The following is a 20,478-nucleotide window of genomic DNA, read 5'->3' as shown; positions in this document are numbered from 1 at the left end:
AACCTTCTGAGAACATGGATAATATTACATGCTTCATTGATCTGATCTTCTCCATTTAAGGTATTTTTCTCAGAGGTCGCATCTAGAAATTAATTCGGTTTTTGAAGGTTTTTTTGTTTTCTCTGACATAGAAAAGGAAATGTAAAACTTACGAAAGAACTTAAGTTACTCAGTTGAACCTCGTTATAGTGAACCGTTCGTGAACCCAGCAAAAAATCCTCTGTAAACGTTGGTTCATTGTTTTCAAAATTTGTGAAATTTTTTTTTTTCAGTAGAAGTATTGAAAAAACAGTGATTGCAGTGTTACATAACTTGCATTATAACTTATAAACTAAGAAAATTTACAGATTCTATAACTATATTTCTTCCTATAACGAAATTTTAAATCGAAATGCTTAATAATGTTCAAAACATTCTCGAAATAAGGAACAGCTTGTTTCCCTTTAATGAATTTTTCAGACGTTTGTTTTCACAATTTTCGTCATTTGGAATTTTTCAGATGTTTATCTTTATTATTTCGGTCATTTGGAATTTTTTAGATGTTTATGTTTTTTATTTCCGTCATTTTGGAGAAAGTTGGTATTTCTGTGCAACCGATTCGCTCTCTTGTTTTTGGAGCCACTGTCATTATTCATTTCAGCAAAATGGCTCATTTTAAACACTCCTTTACAATATGTGTTACTTTATTAATTTAGAGCAATTATATTATTAAATTATATGTATTTGAACTTATCACATAGACTAAAAATTTTGTAACATTTATACGTGTAAAAAGGTAATTTAAATCCAGTATAAATGAGCTATTAACTTCTTAGTTGTTCTCTATATATGAATAAAACAACATTAGTTAAATAATAGTTCAAGCCGAACAACTAAAAACGTTCGCAACAACCATCTCAGGTTCCTTATAGCGAGGTTAGACTGTACTTCTATTCCTTTTAATTGCTTTATTATATCATTGTTTTGATTTTATTTCATTTACATCTTCGTTTGATATGATTAAGATATACATTTATTATATTACGAATACAACTAAGAGCACTCAAAGTTTCGCAATATTCAAAATTCGTTGTATCAAAAATAGAATACTTTAATCGGTATTTTTTTTTATTAATTCAGTCAAAATAGAAGCTGTACTGCATTTACTACAAAAAACACTTATTTCAAACAATGTTAATATATTTGCTTCGTTATTTGATTTTATGTGTTTCTTAGAATCCTTTTCTGATATACCTCCAGATACTGTTATACTTTTTAATAATTCTGATTCTTATCAATCACATACTACTCATAAATTGGATTCATCAAATTAGCAGCTCCAATCCTTTTAATGAGCAGTTTTTTTTAAAATCTGTACACACATCTTGCATGTCTACCTCTTAAGAAATGGATCATCTTTTCAAACACGATAACTTCTTTCTTATTAGGGTTTCAAAAAATGAATCATAAAATAATTCAAGAAAAGGTTTTAACAATTGGAATTGAAGAAATCATTTTATATTCTTCCAAATTCTTCCTTTTTATGGGATTAAAAATTTCGTAATCACTGAGAAATGTATTCGGTTAAAAATAACGAAGGGAAAAATTATTTTCACAATAACCATTTTTTGATTAATTTCACGGTTAACTGATTGACGTTCACAAAGTAAAATAATGAGTATTTTGAAACATATTAGGCAAAATATACCTTTATAAAAGATTTTTCCTTACGATACTTTGTCCTTGTTTTTTAGCTTAACCCACAAGTACAATTGAACTTTAAAATACTTCTTGCATAATTTAAAAAAAAAAGTTCAAATTTGGTAACTAACTGAGAATAATGCAACCTACTTGAAAACTTATAGAATAAAAGATTTTTCTAAAAAATAAAAATTAAAAATTACATTAAATCTTACAGAGAAACGTATTAGCATACAGCATTTTATTTTCAACACAGAATTTAAATTCCAAACATAGTGCATTAAGCACTTGAATTCCAAAAATAGTGTTTAAAGTATTTGAATTCGCTATAGCGCTTTAAGCATTTGAGTGTCAAAAAAATGCTAAAATAAACAATTTCAGTTATTACAACTAATTGGCCACTGATTGAATGCTCTATAACTGACTAATATTTCTTAACATCATTAATATTTTGATACCAAACTTAATAAATAAAAGACAATTACGTAATAAAATTTATAAATCAAGTTGAGTTGTTTTTAACTGAATTCTAAATGTAAAATTAAACTAAACAAAACTAATTAAACTCAAGATTTGAATTATTAACCCTAATTAAACTCAGAAATATTTGAGACATGAAATCCAATACATTGTATAGAGTACTGAATTCTTTATTCCATTCATAAAATTAAAATTGACCGATTCAAAGCAAATTTCATTTTATTTTACAACCGTCGTTGAACAGCAGACCCAATTTTTGGTGTTCACCACTACTAATGTTCAACTCCGTATCCTTGTAATTTTGAACCCAATACAGAAGACAGGGGAAATCCTGGATCAAGTATTGGGAGAAATTTTCCTTCGTGGAGGACTTTGGAACTCCCGGAACTAACCCACATTTGCGATACATGGAGAGGAAAACTACAGTTAGCCTGACGGCAAGGGGACTCTAGCCCACAATCCGTCTACCACTGAGAATATTTTATGTCAGCATTGTGGTAGCACTGTGGAATTCCTGGATCAAGCATTGGGACAAACTAGCCTTCAAGAAGACCATTGTAATGAAACTATCCCACATTTGCGTTACATAATGAGGAAAACCACGAAAATTTCCTACATTTAGCCCAAAGGCAAAAGGATTTCAACACACTATCCAACTACCACTGAAGATGTTTTATGTCAGTGCTGTGGTCGGTGAGAGCCGAGAGCAGAATTCGAATCCACCAGCCGACTCTGGAATCGAACCTGAGTTCCAGCTTATTAGGGAAAATGACAGCAACTTGCTTTCCAAGGTATTGATTAGATTCAGGTCTGGAGATCTGGTTGACCAATTCTTCGGTGAATATCTTTCTATTCTAGAAAAACCTCCGCACAATGATGTCTTTGTGCCCCCGCCGTCCTAAGTTCTATTTGAACCCAAAAAATATTATTATGTTAATATACCTGTATTATTAATAACAAAAGTATTACTTTTATTCAGTGAGTTTTTTATTCAGGATCTAGCTCGAAATGAGAAAACGAACAAAGCTTAAATGAGTGTTTGAAAGAACAAAACACAGCTCCAAATATTGTTTAGAAAATAGACACATCATAAAAGGCTCTTTTTCATTGTTCAACCTGAATTTTACAACTAAACGAGTAATTTCGTACTTATTTTTCCTTATTTTTTAAATACCAAGCAAAATTATTACGGGCAAACTCCCGGACTTCGGGATCGGGGTTGCTGGGTACATTACAAACGTAATTTTTCAAGTCTCTTTTTGTATTCAGAACAAAAAACGATTCAAAAGTTGTATTAAAATATCTTAATTCGTATATCGTCAGTTTAATACCACTATTATAAATTTAAAGGATCTGCGACAACCCTGTAAGAAGATTTGTTGACATTTAATATCTTTTCCAAAAAAAAAGAGACTATTTTGTGTGCATATTGCGCATTTTGTGTGCATATTAGCATACTGCGCCAAGTGATTAAGTAACACGGAAGACGTCACATTATGAATTGATTTGGATACATTAATGTATTCCTTAAAAGGGAATAATTATCATCGTTCAAAAACTAATCAAATGCTATCTTCATTTTCTTAAACAAGCATAATAAAAAGCTGTTCATAAAGCTGTGCATAATAATTACTGTTTTAGATCAAGAAAAATATTGTTCACCAATCGTAAATTTTATATGAAATTTAAAAGTAAATACATTCTAAGATATAGAAAAATGGGTTGAAAACGCCCAAATTTATGATACGTATAAATTTGATCATTAGATGAAAGGTTATAAGCAGTATTATTTTCCTCTTTAACTTTTTATACCCATCTACACAGATAAAATAAAATGAACCTTAAATGATATTCTATGGTTTTGTGTCAACAGTAAAAGAGGCAGATTTTTTTTTGTGAGAACAGATGTAATTATTCACTGTCTTACAACTTCATTAAAATTACATTATTTTCCTTATTTTTAAAATTTATTATTTATGAAAATCTGAACCGAGAAGCAAGAAAAAAAGCCTTTCATTTTATCATTTCTGAGTATAACAATGATATTCATCCTCCTTTTTTTTGTTTTGAATCTTTACAATGAATGATACAACCGACGGAAACAAAGATTAAAAAGGGAAAAAAAATCTATCGTTTAGGGAAATGAGACAACACGAAGGGAAATGCGAATAATGTTAAATGAACGTAGAGATTTGGAAATAAATTACAATGAAATAAAAAAGACCAATAGACAAAAGATTTGAGGGGAAAAACTATGTAAGGACAGAAAAAGGGTAAAAAAATTCTCAGTTTATTCTAGAAAAGTTGTCTCCAATCAGAGGAAGAAATGAAGTTGCTGAACAAGAGTATGATTAAGTCAGGTACAAAAGTCCATTTTAAATGGGAAATGGTCGTTAAGGAGAATATGTTAATGGATTTCTTAGTCTATTTTTTTAAAGGAAAAAGATAAATGTCTTTTTGTTACAATTGCTCTTTAGATTTTAGTTCTTTTCCACATTTCACAAACTTAATCTAAATACACCAAAACCCAGTTAATACGTCTTTGAGAGAACCGATGCTAATCGACGTATAAATGAAAAGACGTATTACTGAAAATTAAGAAAATTAATAGAAAATTGATCGTAAAATAATAATTTCGGTAACGTAGTAGCCTAGTTGATGTGGAACCTAATATTATTAATAATAACAGTAGAGACCTAATATTATAACAGTAGAGATAGTTCTTTTCAGCAATCAGTCTAGTGACTTTAGAATGACCTTTTTATGATCATCACTTTGCTGAAATTTGGAGGCCTTTTTTAAAAAACCGAAACTTTTCCGCTGCAAAAACCAACACCAACTACATAGATTGGGCTGCGATGAAACGATTCATAAATGAAAATGACGCGTAAATGAGAAGCGTGTTATCGGCCCTTTTCTGTATTATGAAACACAGAGATTTTAACCATTTTAATTTGCAGGGCGTCCTAAATTAGATTGACAGCTTTGTACAGAAAAATGGTTTAAATTAAAGGAAAATAATAATTTATTTTAGCAGATTTATGTGACATAGCACAAATGTTTCTGCCTAGAGTTTCAAGTTTTTGTTCAAGAAAATTTCCACAGATGGCGCTGTGGAAAATAATTCTGTAAATCTGAGAAAAAACATCACATAATGTCACATTACGACTGGGGATTGCAGTTGATGGCGAATACTTCAAAACTATAGTAATAAAGTCTTCATTCGTTACAAATTTGTCAAAAATAATGACGTGATCTTCAGTTACTCACTTAAAATAGAAGAGTTACTTTTACTTCTTAAAAAAAGTGATATTTTTTTAATTCAACTTTAATTGAAAACACCTTTCTTTGAGTCACAGTTGCGTTAAATTGAATTTGAGATGCAAATATATGAGCGATGCTGAAACTATTTTTATAATACTTTATCATCGAATTAAATAACAAAAACAAATTATGGTTCTATAATGACATTCAATTCGTTCAAAAATTAATTTTATACAATCAACCATAAAACAGCTTCCCTCTAAATTGCATTTCACGATTTAAATGTATATCGATTTCAAAAAATTATACCTTAATAGGATTTTATGATTTAACTATGAAATATTTCTGTGGATTACTACGAATGTTATTATGAAAGTGATTTTTAATGTCATTACTGTAACATGATGAGGATAATACTATGAGATTGAAATAATCCAGTTTGTAATTAAACTATTTTGAATTTTATGTATATTTAACGGTTTATTAAATGATATAAAAGACTTTTAAGACTTTTCTAAAATTTTTGCGCAAATTCATTTGTATCAATCTGAAATTATTTACTTTCCCATATTTATATACATAAAGGGGCTCTTTTCACAAAAAGTTGTGCACTGCTTAAAAAATTTTTTTTTTGAAAATAAAAATTAGACAAAATCTATTTTATTTTAAGTAGATGATATTAAAATTAAATACATATTTATCAATATTAAGCTCAGCTACTTATTAATATTTTGTATTTTTTATTTATCACAATTATAAATTTTTATTAAATTGAAATTTTTTGTTAGTAGTTTAAACCCGAAATAGGCTGGCTCGATGGTTTTTTGGCTTAGTTAAAAACTGCACACCCTGTTGCTGATAACTTTTATAAGGAATGAGTTTAAAGTTTTTTACATTTAAGATTTTAAATGCATATGTAACACTTTTATAAAAATGTGGTCAGAATATAGCATAACTGCATTGCATTGCAATAATTGCATTGATTTTAGATTCAAAAATAAATAATTATGTTATTAGCATATTACACTCTCAGAAATGAAACTCACACTTCTGACGATTCAGTAATATTTGAGCTGTATTATTATTTTTTTTTTGAGAATCAGCTCGTCGCGAAATCACGTGATTTGTGACGAAACGTGAACTCTCAAATGTTTGACGACATGCTTCTTCCACTCGAAACCTCATAGTTGTACATTGTGGGAGATCAGAATGACGAAAATGGTATGAGGGAATTAGAATGAAAACTAGACGATTGGAAATAAAGTTACAATGCAAGGAAGTCAAGTATCGTATTTCGTACCAGGAATATTCTTGGTTCGAATACCGCTTCGGGCTTGAGGAGTTATTTATCTCTCTGTTCTTTTTGTGTTGCTTAGGCGACATTGATCTCACTTTATGGTGCTCACGATAGAGTGATTATTAGAAGAGTTACATGCATAAGTCACTACAAAGTATTTTTTTAGAATGCAATGGAATGAGAGGAAATTATCTTTAATTCCGATTAAATTCGTTTCACCGAAGAAGTGAAAATAGATATTTCGTCACTTTCACGAAACCTTTGCTCGAATCACATACCAAGAAATGGTTTCGTCAAAAATGTTTTGTGATGTTTGAGAGTGTATGGTCGACAGTTTCTGTACAATAACCTATCTGCAAAATAATTTGTTTTTTCCCCTTCTAAATAAGCCCTAACGATAAAACACTTATTGTGCTACTACTTTTTTCCTTCAGGAAAAAATGAACGATTATTTTGAAAGGTCACTAAGATTTGGCAGAAGATTTGTTTTTAATTATAAGAAGGCTGAAGAAGGCTGATTTAAGAAGGCTGAAGATTTCTTTTTAATTATTAACAGGGTTTCCCTCCAACACCACTAAACAAGTTTTTATTTATTAATAAAAATACGAATAAAGCAATATATTTTAAATATTATTAATTGTATTGTACTGGTATAATTGTAAGAAAATGCTGTATGTTAATATATTGACATGCAGTTTAGACTAAGAAAAAGAGTGATTTTGAAAAATAGAATAAAAACAATAAGAATTTCGCGAGAGATTAAAAAATTGGAAAAGCAGAGCATTCAAAAACTGTCTCAATTACTTCTCGTTTTCTTAAATACATTATTAAATACCTCTGTGTTAAAATTCGTTAATGCATTCATAAAAAGTATATAAATAAAGCTTAAATCTTTTTAAAACTGAAGTTCTACTAACACATTTATTACGTATTATGATTTAAAAGATGTTTTGTTGCAATAGTTTATGTATCTCAAATCAAAAGGTCTTTCTTGTTTCATAGATTTTCAAAATAAGATTTATTTAAAATCAGCTTTTATTCAAAAAGTTTCTGCAGATCTGGAAAACTTATAAAATTAGAAAAGAAAATTTTTTAAGTACCCTGTTAGAAATTTCTTGGAAAAATGGTTAAATATAATTTATTTATTTGTTATTTTATTAATATAATTTTATTAATTGTTATTTTATTAAATAATAATTGTCAATTATTATTTAATTGGTAAATTACGTGTAACATTACATAAAATATTAAGTATGTTTCAAATATAAATTTTAAGTTAAATTTCCATAATTATTTATGTGCTTTTTTATTTTTTTTTCTTATTGATTTTTTGTCTTATCATAGACTTGATGATGTTTCATGGATCAAGCATAATTGAGTACAGTGACCACTACTAATAAAATCACTGGTTTATTTAACCAGCCGCCTCTTAAAATCAAAACTCCAAGAAAATAATTATTGCAATAACAAAACATGCTTCAACCATTCTTTTATTAAATAATGATCACCATTTTGAAAAATCAATTTTTTTGTAGGGCATATATTAAACATAATTTAAAACTGTCATTTTTCTTATATAAAGGATTAGAGCTTTCCATTTTCTAAATTTACGAACAAAAAGAACAAAGCTTCACACTAAGTTTCAAAGCATTACGCTACTTTAGAAAATTGAAAGTTAAAAAAATTAAGAAAGAAACCAAATGAAAACTATTTATAAATTACGAAAAGTTATAGAATGCCTTCAATAATTTTCAACTCTTTTATTTATACAACTTTTAAACAGAAAAGATTTTCGTAAAATAAACTTTACAAAAAAAGTTAAAAAAGAGCTCTTGTTAACTTTCAAACTGTGTTCATTTTAAAATTTTTCTCATCATATAAATATAATATTTAAAAACTCTTCTGTAGAGATTCCAAAGAAATGTATCTCATGTTTCGTAAAAATATCAAATATAGATTCAGTAAAAAAAAAATATATATATAAACCTAGTAATTAATTTAGGTTTTACTGTATTTGTAAAATTTAATTTTGAAAATATTTTTTCATTAGTCTAGAATTTTCGGTTTATAAAAACAGCTGCAAATGTTCTAAGAACTAATGTGATTTTAGCAGACGGCATACGTCGCATTAATTTAATTTAAAATATAAATATTAAGTTAAAGATCCTTCATTGTTGATTGTTTAAAATATGGAGTCCGAATTATATATTTATTTAATTTTAAAATAATAATTTGTTTTAGAAAGACAGTGAAAGAGTAGTTATATTTATATTTTTGTGAAGATTATAATTGTTTGAAAAAAAATTATAACTATCGCACTTTAAACTCTGTCATTGTGAGAAAAATGAATGAATAATAAATTAATAGCAACTAAGATAATTTTCAAAATATGAAAATGAATTAGCATTTGCCGTTGAACATTTGTTTCTCTCCTTTATGTTAAAGTACACCAGTAATTGCAAACGAAGATTGCCATGAGATTTCATTTCTTTCTTTCTTACTTTTACTTTTGAAAATACTAAGTAATTAGTTTAAGAGAAACGGATAGCTATCTTTTTTTTACGGCGCTCAAAGGAAAAGTGTTAATGTTTTCAGCGTAATGAAGGCAAATATGAATCTTGGAGCGTGAAAAGCATAATTAATGATTAAAGAATCTAGAAATAGATTAATCTTAAGATTTTTTGTCATAAATAAGTAGAGCGAATGGCAAGGCATTTAATGCAAATCAAATATGTTAATTAATTTATTGTCTTGATTTAAAAATACAGCAGTGAAAATGAGACTAGATTTTCAATTACTGTTCCTAGTTGCTAAATACTAAACTTATTTACACTTTTGTACTTCATATAACTATTCCAAAAAAGCAAAAAAAAAAAAAAAATCTCTTTGTACGAAAAGTTGGAACAAGACGTAAAAAAATATTTTTTTTTAACTGATGCTAAGACCTATAGCATCTAATAAAAGAATGAAACTAATTTACAAATTCAGAAAAAGACAAAATAAGTAAGTTACATTTCAAATAATAAATCAAAATGGAAAAGTGCTTAAAGCAGCTGTGAATTCAAATTTGTTTTATTTTAATTTATAAAGTCAGAAAAACAATTTTATATCAGAAAACAACAAAAATTATAGATATTTTAAGATATGTCTGCTAGCAGGACAGCACTTCACCAGGGGACACACTGCCTGCCAAGACACAGGAGCCTTTTTGTTGTCAGTGGTGAAACCAAAAACTGACAGTGCCCCGAGGCCCCATAATAGAAAATCAAATAAGAAAGAGCAATTAGAAAAATTGAAATGTAAATGCAAAGAAAAATAAATGACAAACAATCACAGTAAGTCTTAATAATGGCTTAAAAATACAGAAACTAAGACATAATCAAGAGACGCTCACAAATAAGAGAAATAAATGAAGATAAGGTTACAGTTATAATAGCCACATCAAAATAAAATATGAATGGCCAAATCATTAAGAAAACTTTAGAAATAAATCAAGTGCTGACTCCTTTCTTGAAAATCTTGAAAAATTAAAACAGAAAAACATTCAATGAGTAAAAATTTAAAAAAAAAGTGCTGCATCTACATGCTTCAGGAACAGAAAATCCTAAATTTCACCGCATAGGCCTATTTATGCGGGTTACAATATCGGCCGAATTATTTAAACGTCTTTAAAATATTTTGAATCAAAACATCATAATTACAGTAATTAAAAAGAAAATTATTATTCTCTAATGTAATTTCGAAATTCCCGATAGCTGTAAGAAAATCTGTTTTATTATTACAAATAAATAATCTAATAATTTGAGCAATTAAAATATTCTTAAAAATCTTAAGTAAAGGTTGGAATTAAAATGTGTTAAACCAATAACATTAAACTTCAAATATCTTCTTTTATCTTATAATCCGATGAAAATTGTTTGGTTATGAAGTTTGATATCAAGATCTAAAAAATAAGCGCAATTTTCAGCAGAATTAGTTTTAATTAAACTTAGTTCTTTAGGATAAATATCTTTAATTAAATCAAAATCATTATAATCAAAAATAATTAAATCATCAATAAATCTAAACCCGATTAATAAATTATGTTGTAAAAATTTTTGTTAATAAAAATGTAAGAAAATATTAGCAAATACACTTGAATAACATTTAAAAGTTGCGTGACAGCATTTAACAGTTAAAGATTCAAATAATTGAATTTTAAGTAGTTTTTTAAAAATTTGGTTCTGCTGGCTGGCAATAGTGTATCGAATATTGCTGTTCTGAGAGACTCAATCTGTTCAGTTGAATTTGTTATTTTAGGATCAACTTTAAGTCATGAAATCTCATTTTGACTAATTAATGAACGACACATATAATATCAAGTTACCAACTGTTCATAGTTTCCTTATTTGTTTGGGGAATTAAAGCATTTTTTCGTTGAAAAGTTAATAATTGAAATGACATAGCTGTCCCACAAGTGACAGAAAATATGGATTTTTTCCACTGTCATGGTTTTTTTTCAAATTTTATTTTACAACATTGATTTATCATTTCTATTGCATGGATTCATCGAAATTATACAATTGTTTTAAACAAAGAATTTTGAAGCATACATTTTGTCCTGCACATGAAAAAAATTCCAACAGCAACAACAACAACATCACAAAATTCAAATTTTTATGAGACACTGAAAACTAGGTGACTTTGTTTTGACTAGTTTAATTTAGCAAATATATGATAACAATAAAATAAAAATAAAATAATAGTTATAGCTCTTTGGCACACTAAATTTAATGCAAAATATCGATTCTGAAACATCACAAAGTAATAATTTATATATATATATATGTATATATATATACCTGTTTCTTAATATATATATATATATATATATATATATATATATATATATATATATATATATATATATATATATATATATATATATATATATTGAAAATAATGTTTTCTTTAATATTTTCATCATAAAGAAGTTATGACTTTATAATTAGTCAATGTATTTTCGGTTTCTTTTCAATAGATGTATAATTTCTTTTCAATAGATATATAACAGGTGGAAAGGGAAAAAAAGATGCAAGGAATGAAATAATCTGCGAGTAAAAAAAATAATATTCTATTCCATGTTTCTAAATTAAGAAAATATGAAGTTTGGGGGAGGAGAAATTAAAATTTAAACACATTCATAAGCATGAAAAAGATAGAAGTTAGAAGAAGTTAGAGAAGAAGAGGTTAGAAGATTTACCTTCGATGAAGAAACAGGAAATCAAATAGAATTTGAAAAATTAATAAAAAAGTCATCGAAAGAACATTTAAAATAGATTTTGTAATGTACGAAGTTCCTTCCAGAATAGAACTACAGTTCTGTTATTCATAGTAGCAATGTTTGTACAAAACGTATGTAATTTACAAGGACATACAATTTTAACATATGAATCGACAACATGTTTAATTTACAATTTTTGATTACTAAGGCCAATTTTTTAACTTGATATTTAACTGCATTATTTACTGTATGATTTATACATACTAAACGTAATTTTTGAAAGTTTTTTCTTCTTCTTTCTTAGAATATACGACGAAAAACAAAGTTATGATGGAGCGATCTACCTTGATCTTAACCTAAATACAAACTAATGGGAAAATAATTCTATCAACAGCTAAGCATAAGGTAGATGGAAATATTTTGTCATATCATACGGAAAAGGTTGTTGGTAGAAAATATCAAACAACTTATTCGGTTTAAATTAATTACAAAAAGTGAACTCTTCATTTAGTTGAAAAAAGAGTTAATAGAATTAGCACGTGCGAATTCCACAAAGGGTGAAAAATTCTAAAATATTTTTCTAGTTTAAAATTAATTGAAATCGCAAGTGTATAGAGATAGTATTGAACATTATACAATAGAAAGTCAAGGAAATTGATTGAAAACTTAATGCCAATACAATAATGTTGAATTAATTATCAATCATGAAAAAAGGCTAAACATTTGAATAATTGCTCAAACAGATAGTAATTTTTACGTTTGATTTCGATTTAGTAAAAATATTGCGCGTAAAAAGTTTAGGTACGAATCAAATATCAAAGAGGGAAATAGTACATCTGGAATTTATTAATGACGATTTCCTTACGACTGTACAACATATGAAACACAGCAGATTGTAAAAACATTTTTTGAACTCATAGTTTGTAATAACCACGATAAATTCAGATTTAAGGAAAAAATATAATTGTAATTATAGAGGGAAAAGTTTCGTTCCGCAGTTCGTTAATTAGCAGTTCGTAAATTTTTTGTTCGGCATTCTATTGAAACATAAGTAGATATTTAATTTTGCTAATTTAAATAAATTATCACAAAATAATTTTATCATTAAAATGTTTATACAATAATACAAATTTTTATAACATTACTCATCTTTAATAATGAAGATCTATATTGGGTTAAAATGAATGTTATTTCATCATGTACTGTCACGTGCTAAACATTTCTCTAGTGTCTCAATACGTGAGGAACTTAATTTAAAATTGAAACTTCTGCAAAGCATTTGCAAAAATTTGCATTTTATGAAAACAAATATGATTAATATCATATTCAATTCGCAGATTTAATGATTTAAGAAAATAAATTTATCCATTTTCAGCTCCATCCCGCATTTGATCATTGCAAAAATTGCAATAAAAATGCTTTTAGACTGCGAAATAAAAATGTTGTCTTAAAAATTAGAAAACTCTTAAACATTTCATGTAAACTACTTATAATTTTTAGTCTTTCTTTAGTCTTTCATGCAAACTGCTTATAATTTTAAGTTTATAATCTTTAGTTTAAGATGAAAACTACATCTAAGACACATTTAATGAAGATAATGCACAAAAAAGTGTCCCGCACTTGACTGTAGTATCAACTGTAAATTAAACACAGCAGATAGTAAAAATATTTTTTGCACTCATAGTTTGCAATAACCACGATAAGTTCAGATTTAAGGAAAAAATATAATTGTAATTATAGGGGGAAAAGTTTCGCTTCGCAACTCGTTAATTAACAGTTCGTTTTTTTATTTAACTAAAAAACACCTACTTTTTTTTAAAACTCAAAAACACCTTTTTGTCACTTTCAAATTAAGCTCCAGGACTGACTTCTCTGGAATATGAGCATGATTTTAAGTTCAACATTAAGAATGTTCTTTTACACTACTTGGTATGAAGTAGTTGCCCCCGTTCAGAACCACTGAAATTTCTAATTATACATATGATACACATAAGAGTTAGCAAAGTTAATTTCACGATTATAGTTGATTTCAATACAAAGTAAGAGTCATTAATTTAGGATACATATATACACTAATCCTTAAAGTAAAATAAGTTTGTTAACCAAACGTATACACACCAGAAGATAATATTAAGATGAGTTCGAACTAGGCTCAATAAATTAGGAGTGAAAAAAAATAAATACTATAAAATTGTTTTATACAATTGACAGATTAATGTAAATCTTATGAGAAGATAAATATCTCTATTACACATTTAAACACTTACATGCCCTTTATAAAAGTAAATTTCTATTTCTGTGAAATGTTACGCAACCACAAACTTTGACCTTTTCCGGCTTGATTGTAAATAACCTACCGTTTTTATCTGACGTTTTTAAAACGTACGCCTAAGTGGCTTAATTCGTGAATGGCGGAAATGCATCGGAGCTTGGTGTAAGTCTTAAATAATTAGTACTTAAGTAACTACATCCTTTAAAGTGCTGCTAATTCGGTATTATATTTATTCATGCAATTTTTAGAGTTTTTGAACATGATATTTTAATTGCACTTTTAAAATTTTTATTCTAAACTTATGGTGAAGTAAATGGCAGCTGTCTGTCCTTACGATTAACTGCAAAGTTTACGGTAAAGAATGTTTTTCCTCTAACCATTTACGAAAAGTATGGTTATAAAAACCATGAATACAAAACTGTTAGGTTTTTTAAACGTTTACTACTAGCATAAAGTAAAAAAATTATTTAACTAGGCATAGGAGCTCGGCTTTTCGTAAGGTAATGGGCATTGGAGAGTGCCGGACACTGGAAATTTTTCATGTGTTGAAGGGAAAGGAGGAAATATAGTAGCGTCAACACTAGGACTCGAACTCTAGTTCTGCCGGTCATGAGATTGACAGAATAAGCCCACTCGGTTATGATATGCACGCAGTTGCAAAGAACCAAGTAGCTTCATTAGGTGGTTGTAGTTGGTGCGATAAAATTCTGGTTGCTTAACTGTATTAGGGGAGAGCAGTTAATAAACAGTTTTTCTCAAAATTAACAGTTTGATTACCATTTTATTTATGGTTATTTGACTGTTTTGATTAAATGTAGTAAAATAACCATTCAATAAATTGTTATTTAACCCTTTCTTCCGAGAAATTTCTAACAGTGTGGTTTTTACAGTGTAGAATAAAATAATTCCTTTCTATGCGTTCAATTATAAACATCTGAATTTTTTTTTCGAAAAAGAAAAAAAAAGATTTGGTAAAAGATAGTTCAAAAATCCATAATCCATCCATCTTTAAATCCATAAAACTTTGTCATGTTAATTTTTTCTTTAAGATACTTACATATTCAACATTCTGCAACCTCTCCGCTCTTTAAGCAGATATTTCGTCTAAATATAGTATTGTTTGTTAGATAACATCTTGTCTAGACTTTTAAGTCATTTCTTTGTTCAGCTATTTTATCATAAAAAATGTTATTTTCATTTATAGATTGAACACTAAATCTTTCATGCTTATTTTATTAAACGAGTTTAGTATTTGAGTAATATTCCCTTTTTTAAGTACACTAAATTTCCATATAATGAACACAGTGTGCGGAAAAAAAGAACATCTTAATAACCTCTGATCTAATCACGTATTAATATCTAATGTTATTGTTTTGAAATCTTAACTTTAAGCATGCTAATTAGTTTGCGCCGACGATATCTTAAGTTACGAAATTAGACTCTAAAATGTACTTTATCTGAAAAAAAAAAAGGATTTGATTGATGGATTTCATTGGATTTGAATACTTGATGCTCAAAATATGGATAGTTGCGAGAAGTTGAGAAATATGGTCCCAATAATTTCGATATGAGAGTGGTCGAGAGTTCGAGCTACCTTAGAGTCAATTTTATTTTCTGCGTACTTTGCCGTACTTCTGGAACTAATGAAGCGAATCAAATGAATTTGAAATTGAATCGAATAAATCATAAAATGTTAATGTAAAATGACTTCTTAGAGGTAACGAAATATGTAAAATATGAAATTCAACTATTCGATCGCTCTCCTATTTTCAACTAGAGTCAGAAAGTTTTGTCTCATACAGGATACCTCGGGCGTGATGGGAGAATCACGTGATCGAAGTTCCGAATTTGTTAAAATATCACGTTATACAAATTGCTGTTGTCGTCGTCAGCCATTAAGGCAGAGAGGGTGCGATTTCCATTGTTTTCCAGCGGCACCAATGGCCACGAATTTGAATTCTGCCACATCCATACGTCACACCCGTTTATAGGGTGTACCCTTTCATACATCCATTCATTCATCCACAGATCGTAATTTTGACCCGAACTAGAGAACGATCAGTCTCCAATTCAGTACCACCAGAGGTTTTGATTTGTTATGGGAACATGGAGGACTTTGTGATCCAACTGATTTGACGTGCACTAGTCACCATTTACTACACGGAGAATCCTCGGTTGGATGGATTCGAACTATCATTCTCTCAAACGTGAGTCCAGTGCCCTGCCAACCAGGCTATCGCGTACGTTAAACTAATTATATAGTATATTTAAGTTTAAGCCCTTTAACCTTTAAGATTGAGTCATAGTAAGTGAAAATCGGTAGTTCAAAAGTTATTAAGGTGTACTCATTTTTCGATCTCTACATCCTATTTATACGCTGATAGAATTTCATTCAAAGAACTTTCATTTAATAAGTATCAAAAAAATCCGAAGAAGGAAAAGTAATGATTAAAAAGCTGAGTCAATGGTTTTTTTCCCTTAACGGTAGTAAGATGGCTGGAGTATGAAGAAAATGTTGCGTTAAGCATCGGTTGTATAGAATCTCCTCTTTTTTACTTAACTGCAGCCGTCACTGCCAGGAACTAACCAAACAAAGGATGATGGGAAATATACATTTTAGAGAATTCGGAGTGAGACGCTTTAAATGCTTTTTAAAATCTCGCATTTAATGATATTCTTTGAAACTCTGTAAGGCAACTTAATTACGGTCGGTAATTATTATAGATTCGCCGCCATTTTGTGAACTTAAAAGAGATAAAAGTCGGACGAAGAAAATTCTATTGATTTATTGATTATTAAATTACATCAGAACTTGTCTTATAAGGAACGGATTAAGAGAGAGCTGCTGGTTAAACTTTTGTTTCTTAGAATGTTTTCAAGATAGAAATAAAATTTCTTGAAATCATTTTTAGAAAATAACCCAATGGAAAGCAATTTTCTGCTGGTTGAGCTGTCAGATTGCTTAGTTTCAGTCAAAGCTTTTAAATCTTATCTATTTTGTAATAGACATTTTCCCATTCTCCCAAAACTGACAAATTCAAAACACTTTCATCAGTAATTGAGCCATTCATTTTATAAATCGATTAGCTCGATAAAAAAGTGAAGAAATGCGATGAAATGATTTGCATTAGTTTTGAAAATTATTTTTATAATAATAGTCAAATAACTATTGCGAAATGCATGCACTGTAAATCCTGTGGTGTAAAACCTCTTCAAATTTGGTGTTGAACAGTGCGTTTTGAAACACTTTATTTCAAGTTTACACCAAATTAAACGTCCAAATACACTTTAAAGAGGGTAGGTAAATCTAAAAAACAATAATTAAGAAATCGTAAGCTCCGTGAATCCTATTATTTGTGAATTATTTTCGATTCCGAAAGCACCTGCTTTAGTATACTTTCGATAACGTCAGCAGATTGTTTATAATTGTTTATTATTTGTTGTATTCTTCCATACTGCTAAATATCTTCAGAGACCAATATGGTTATATTTAATAGGAAAAATCGCTTCAAAAATGTTTTTCATTTTATTAAATATTTTTAAAGTTGAAGCATAAATATAGTTTTGGTTAAAAATGTCCATATTTCTTTAAATATTTAAGCTAGGTTTACGAAATTTTATTCAATTATAGCAATCAAAGAAATCGTATAGCTTGTTACAAGTTTATTCACTGATTTTCTGGCGTTCAAAAATACTTGTTCTTTCGTAATTTATTATCGGTCCCTCAAACCTCTAAAGGCTTTAAATCTTATTACGAAGTATGAAAAATCACATGAACTAAACACCTCTAAAGTTACAAAATAATATCGAAAGTATTTATTGAGAAGTTTAATAAAATGTCAAGTATAAATATACATATGCGCAGGAAAATAAATATAATATTTAATTTACCATTTATGATTTTGCCTGGTTTGTAAGAAAGAGGTGTTTGAGAAAGATCTTCGGATAATTATTGACTTGTAAAAATATTTTTACAGGACTTATTTTATTACAAGTATCTGTTATCAACCAGTGTGGATAACTTACTAGAGATTAAGAAATTGTTTTTAAAAAAACTTTTTATTTTAACCAAATATGTGGTCACACTCTTTTCTTATTCTCTCGCTTTTTGCAATATTATTTATATAATTTCACGAACCCTGTTCTTTTCTCAGCGCAAATATTTGTGGATGGTCCCTTAAAGATCATATTACATAAAATTATAAGTAATTTACGTGAAATCAATTTAGTACGTAAAATTAGATTTTATTATGAATTAATAAAAATATGAGTTCCTTGACGCAACGCAAATGAAATTTTAACTGAAAAAAAAATGCTACCTGAAAATAAGTATAATATAAATATTTACCATTTATAACTTGGCCAGGTTTGTAAGAAAGAGCTGTTTGAAGAAGAACATAAGGTGAATCATTGACTTGTAAAGGAGTTTTTACAGGACTTATTGTATCACAAGTATCTGTAGGTAACCCTTGAGGATAACTGTCAACAGAATAAAAAAGTATTAAAAAAATAACTTTTATGTTACGCATTATTTTTGAAACCACTGGAACTAAAAAAATTGCGAGAGATGAAAATGTTTTTCTCATTTGGCGAATTCTTCTCTTGATCTAGAAAGTGACCTCTTTTTTTTCAAGGGCTACGACCTCAAGGCGATACCAGTCTTTTTTTAGTTTTCTTAGTCTGCGTTTTTTTAGTCGCTTTCGGCATTACATTGAAATACTGCTTTTCTTTCAGTTTGAATTCACCCACAGAATGATTGATTATGCGATCGAGTTGCATTTTTTATTCATTTATTTTTGATGAATTGTTAAGATTTATTTTCTTAGAGGAAATAAACATTTTATTTATTAAAGAAAAAAAAATATTGAAAGATAGCTTTTTGTTTAAAAGGTTAATTTTTATTGCCGTTTTACTTTAGCATACAAGAAAGTTAGTTTGCTTTTCCTTTAAAAATTTTTCTGCTAGTTTTTAAATTAAATTACATAAAGAGTAAACATTTCACAAAAAATGCCTTGAATTTGATATAAATAAAAAATAAATGCAATTTTTAAGGAAAAATCTTTTCCGAACGGAGATATACATATTGAAGAGCTGAATTATAAGATGAGTTATAAAAATTTTAAAAGGATGAAAATAGTGTTGTTCTTACTTAATAGTACAATGTCTTAATGATTTGCACTTATATTTTGTAAGACAAGATTTTAGAATGTTATTTTTATGGGATTTAGTGCCTATTGGGCTCTAGTTTCAAATTGTTAAGTATTTTCCTTTTGAGCAAATTTTAAATAAAAATACAGTGCGTTCGATTAAAGAGCAATTATTTTTGCTAAATTAGTCATCCCGTTATTTTAAGTTTAAATAACGGTATATGTTTATTTTAAAAGGAAAATGTGTGTATCTTAAAATTTACTACACTTTTAATCCGTTATTCAGTTAAAAAAATAGCGTTACAAAGAGAGGAAAACCATGAAAACCTCCAACGGTTCGTCCATTGACAAGAGGATTATAACAAGAGTATTCTACGGATGATCCGTGAATATTTTACGTCAGCACTGAGGTCGGATCGCAGGAATTCGAACCTAGGTTATCTCAATGGGACGTGAGCGCTTTAGCTATTGCGGTTTTTGTTTGAAGTATTGAAGCCCTGTGTTTGTTTCTAGGGATGGAGTGTTTTAATAGTCGACATCATACGGCCACATAGAGCTAATGGCCTAGTCAGAGATTTTTTTAAAAGTGAAAACGTTTACCGAATTTATTGATCAGCTTGGTCTCAAAATCAAGAATTTTGATTTTGTTTATTTAAAACAAAATTCTGAATTGCTTAGTATTTAGTACAATATTGTACAAAGCATAGTACAGACATCGGATTTTTTAATTTTCGATTAGTACTTAGTGGTCCGTAAAAGTAAAGGACTGACATAAAGTATGTATTCATACCAATATTATTAAAATAGAAAACTATTTAAGAAAATTATTGAAAAAAATAAAATTTACAAGCTTTCCGAAAAGCAATAAACAGGAATTTTTATAAATCAAGCCTGAATTAAACATTTCATCAAAATGAAACATGACTATTTTTGGTTAAATTACAATTCTTCTCTTCTAAAGTTATCTACTGAAAGTACACTATTTACTTTGTTGTTCAGCTTTAAATCTTACCTTCTATTCGCAGTATTTCTGATAGAAACTCTAAAGGTTTGCGAAAATAAATCATTCTCAGTC

General features: G+C 28.3%; 1 protein-coding gene across 2 annotated transcripts in view; it reads right to left on the bottom strand.

The window, feature by feature from the left end:
* The window catches only part of LOC107436077 (putative defense protein Hdd11-like), a 50,363-nt gene that overhangs the window by 27,028 nt on the left and 2,857 nt on the right, over positions 1–20,478 (bottom strand). The window contains exon 2 of one of the 2 annotated variants that reach the window (XM_071188301.2): positions 18,605–18,735. In XM_071188301.2, the coding sequence (XP_071044402.1) occupies positions 18,605–18,735 (131 nt within the window). Of the gene's footprint in view, positions 1–18,604; positions 18,851–20,478 lie in introns of those variants that run through there. The other variant, XM_016051236.4, reaches the window with a different exon arrangement.

Source organism: Parasteatoda tepidariorum, chromosome 12 (assembly GCF_982258835.1).
Source record: "Parasteatoda tepidariorum strain Cologne lab strain chromosome 12, Ptep-v5.0, whole genome shotgun sequence".
Taxonomy (NCBI): domain Eukaryota; kingdom Metazoa; phylum Arthropoda; class Arachnida; order Araneae; family Theridiidae; genus Parasteatoda; species Parasteatoda tepidariorum.
This window is presented reverse-complemented; position numbering and strand designations above follow the sequence as displayed.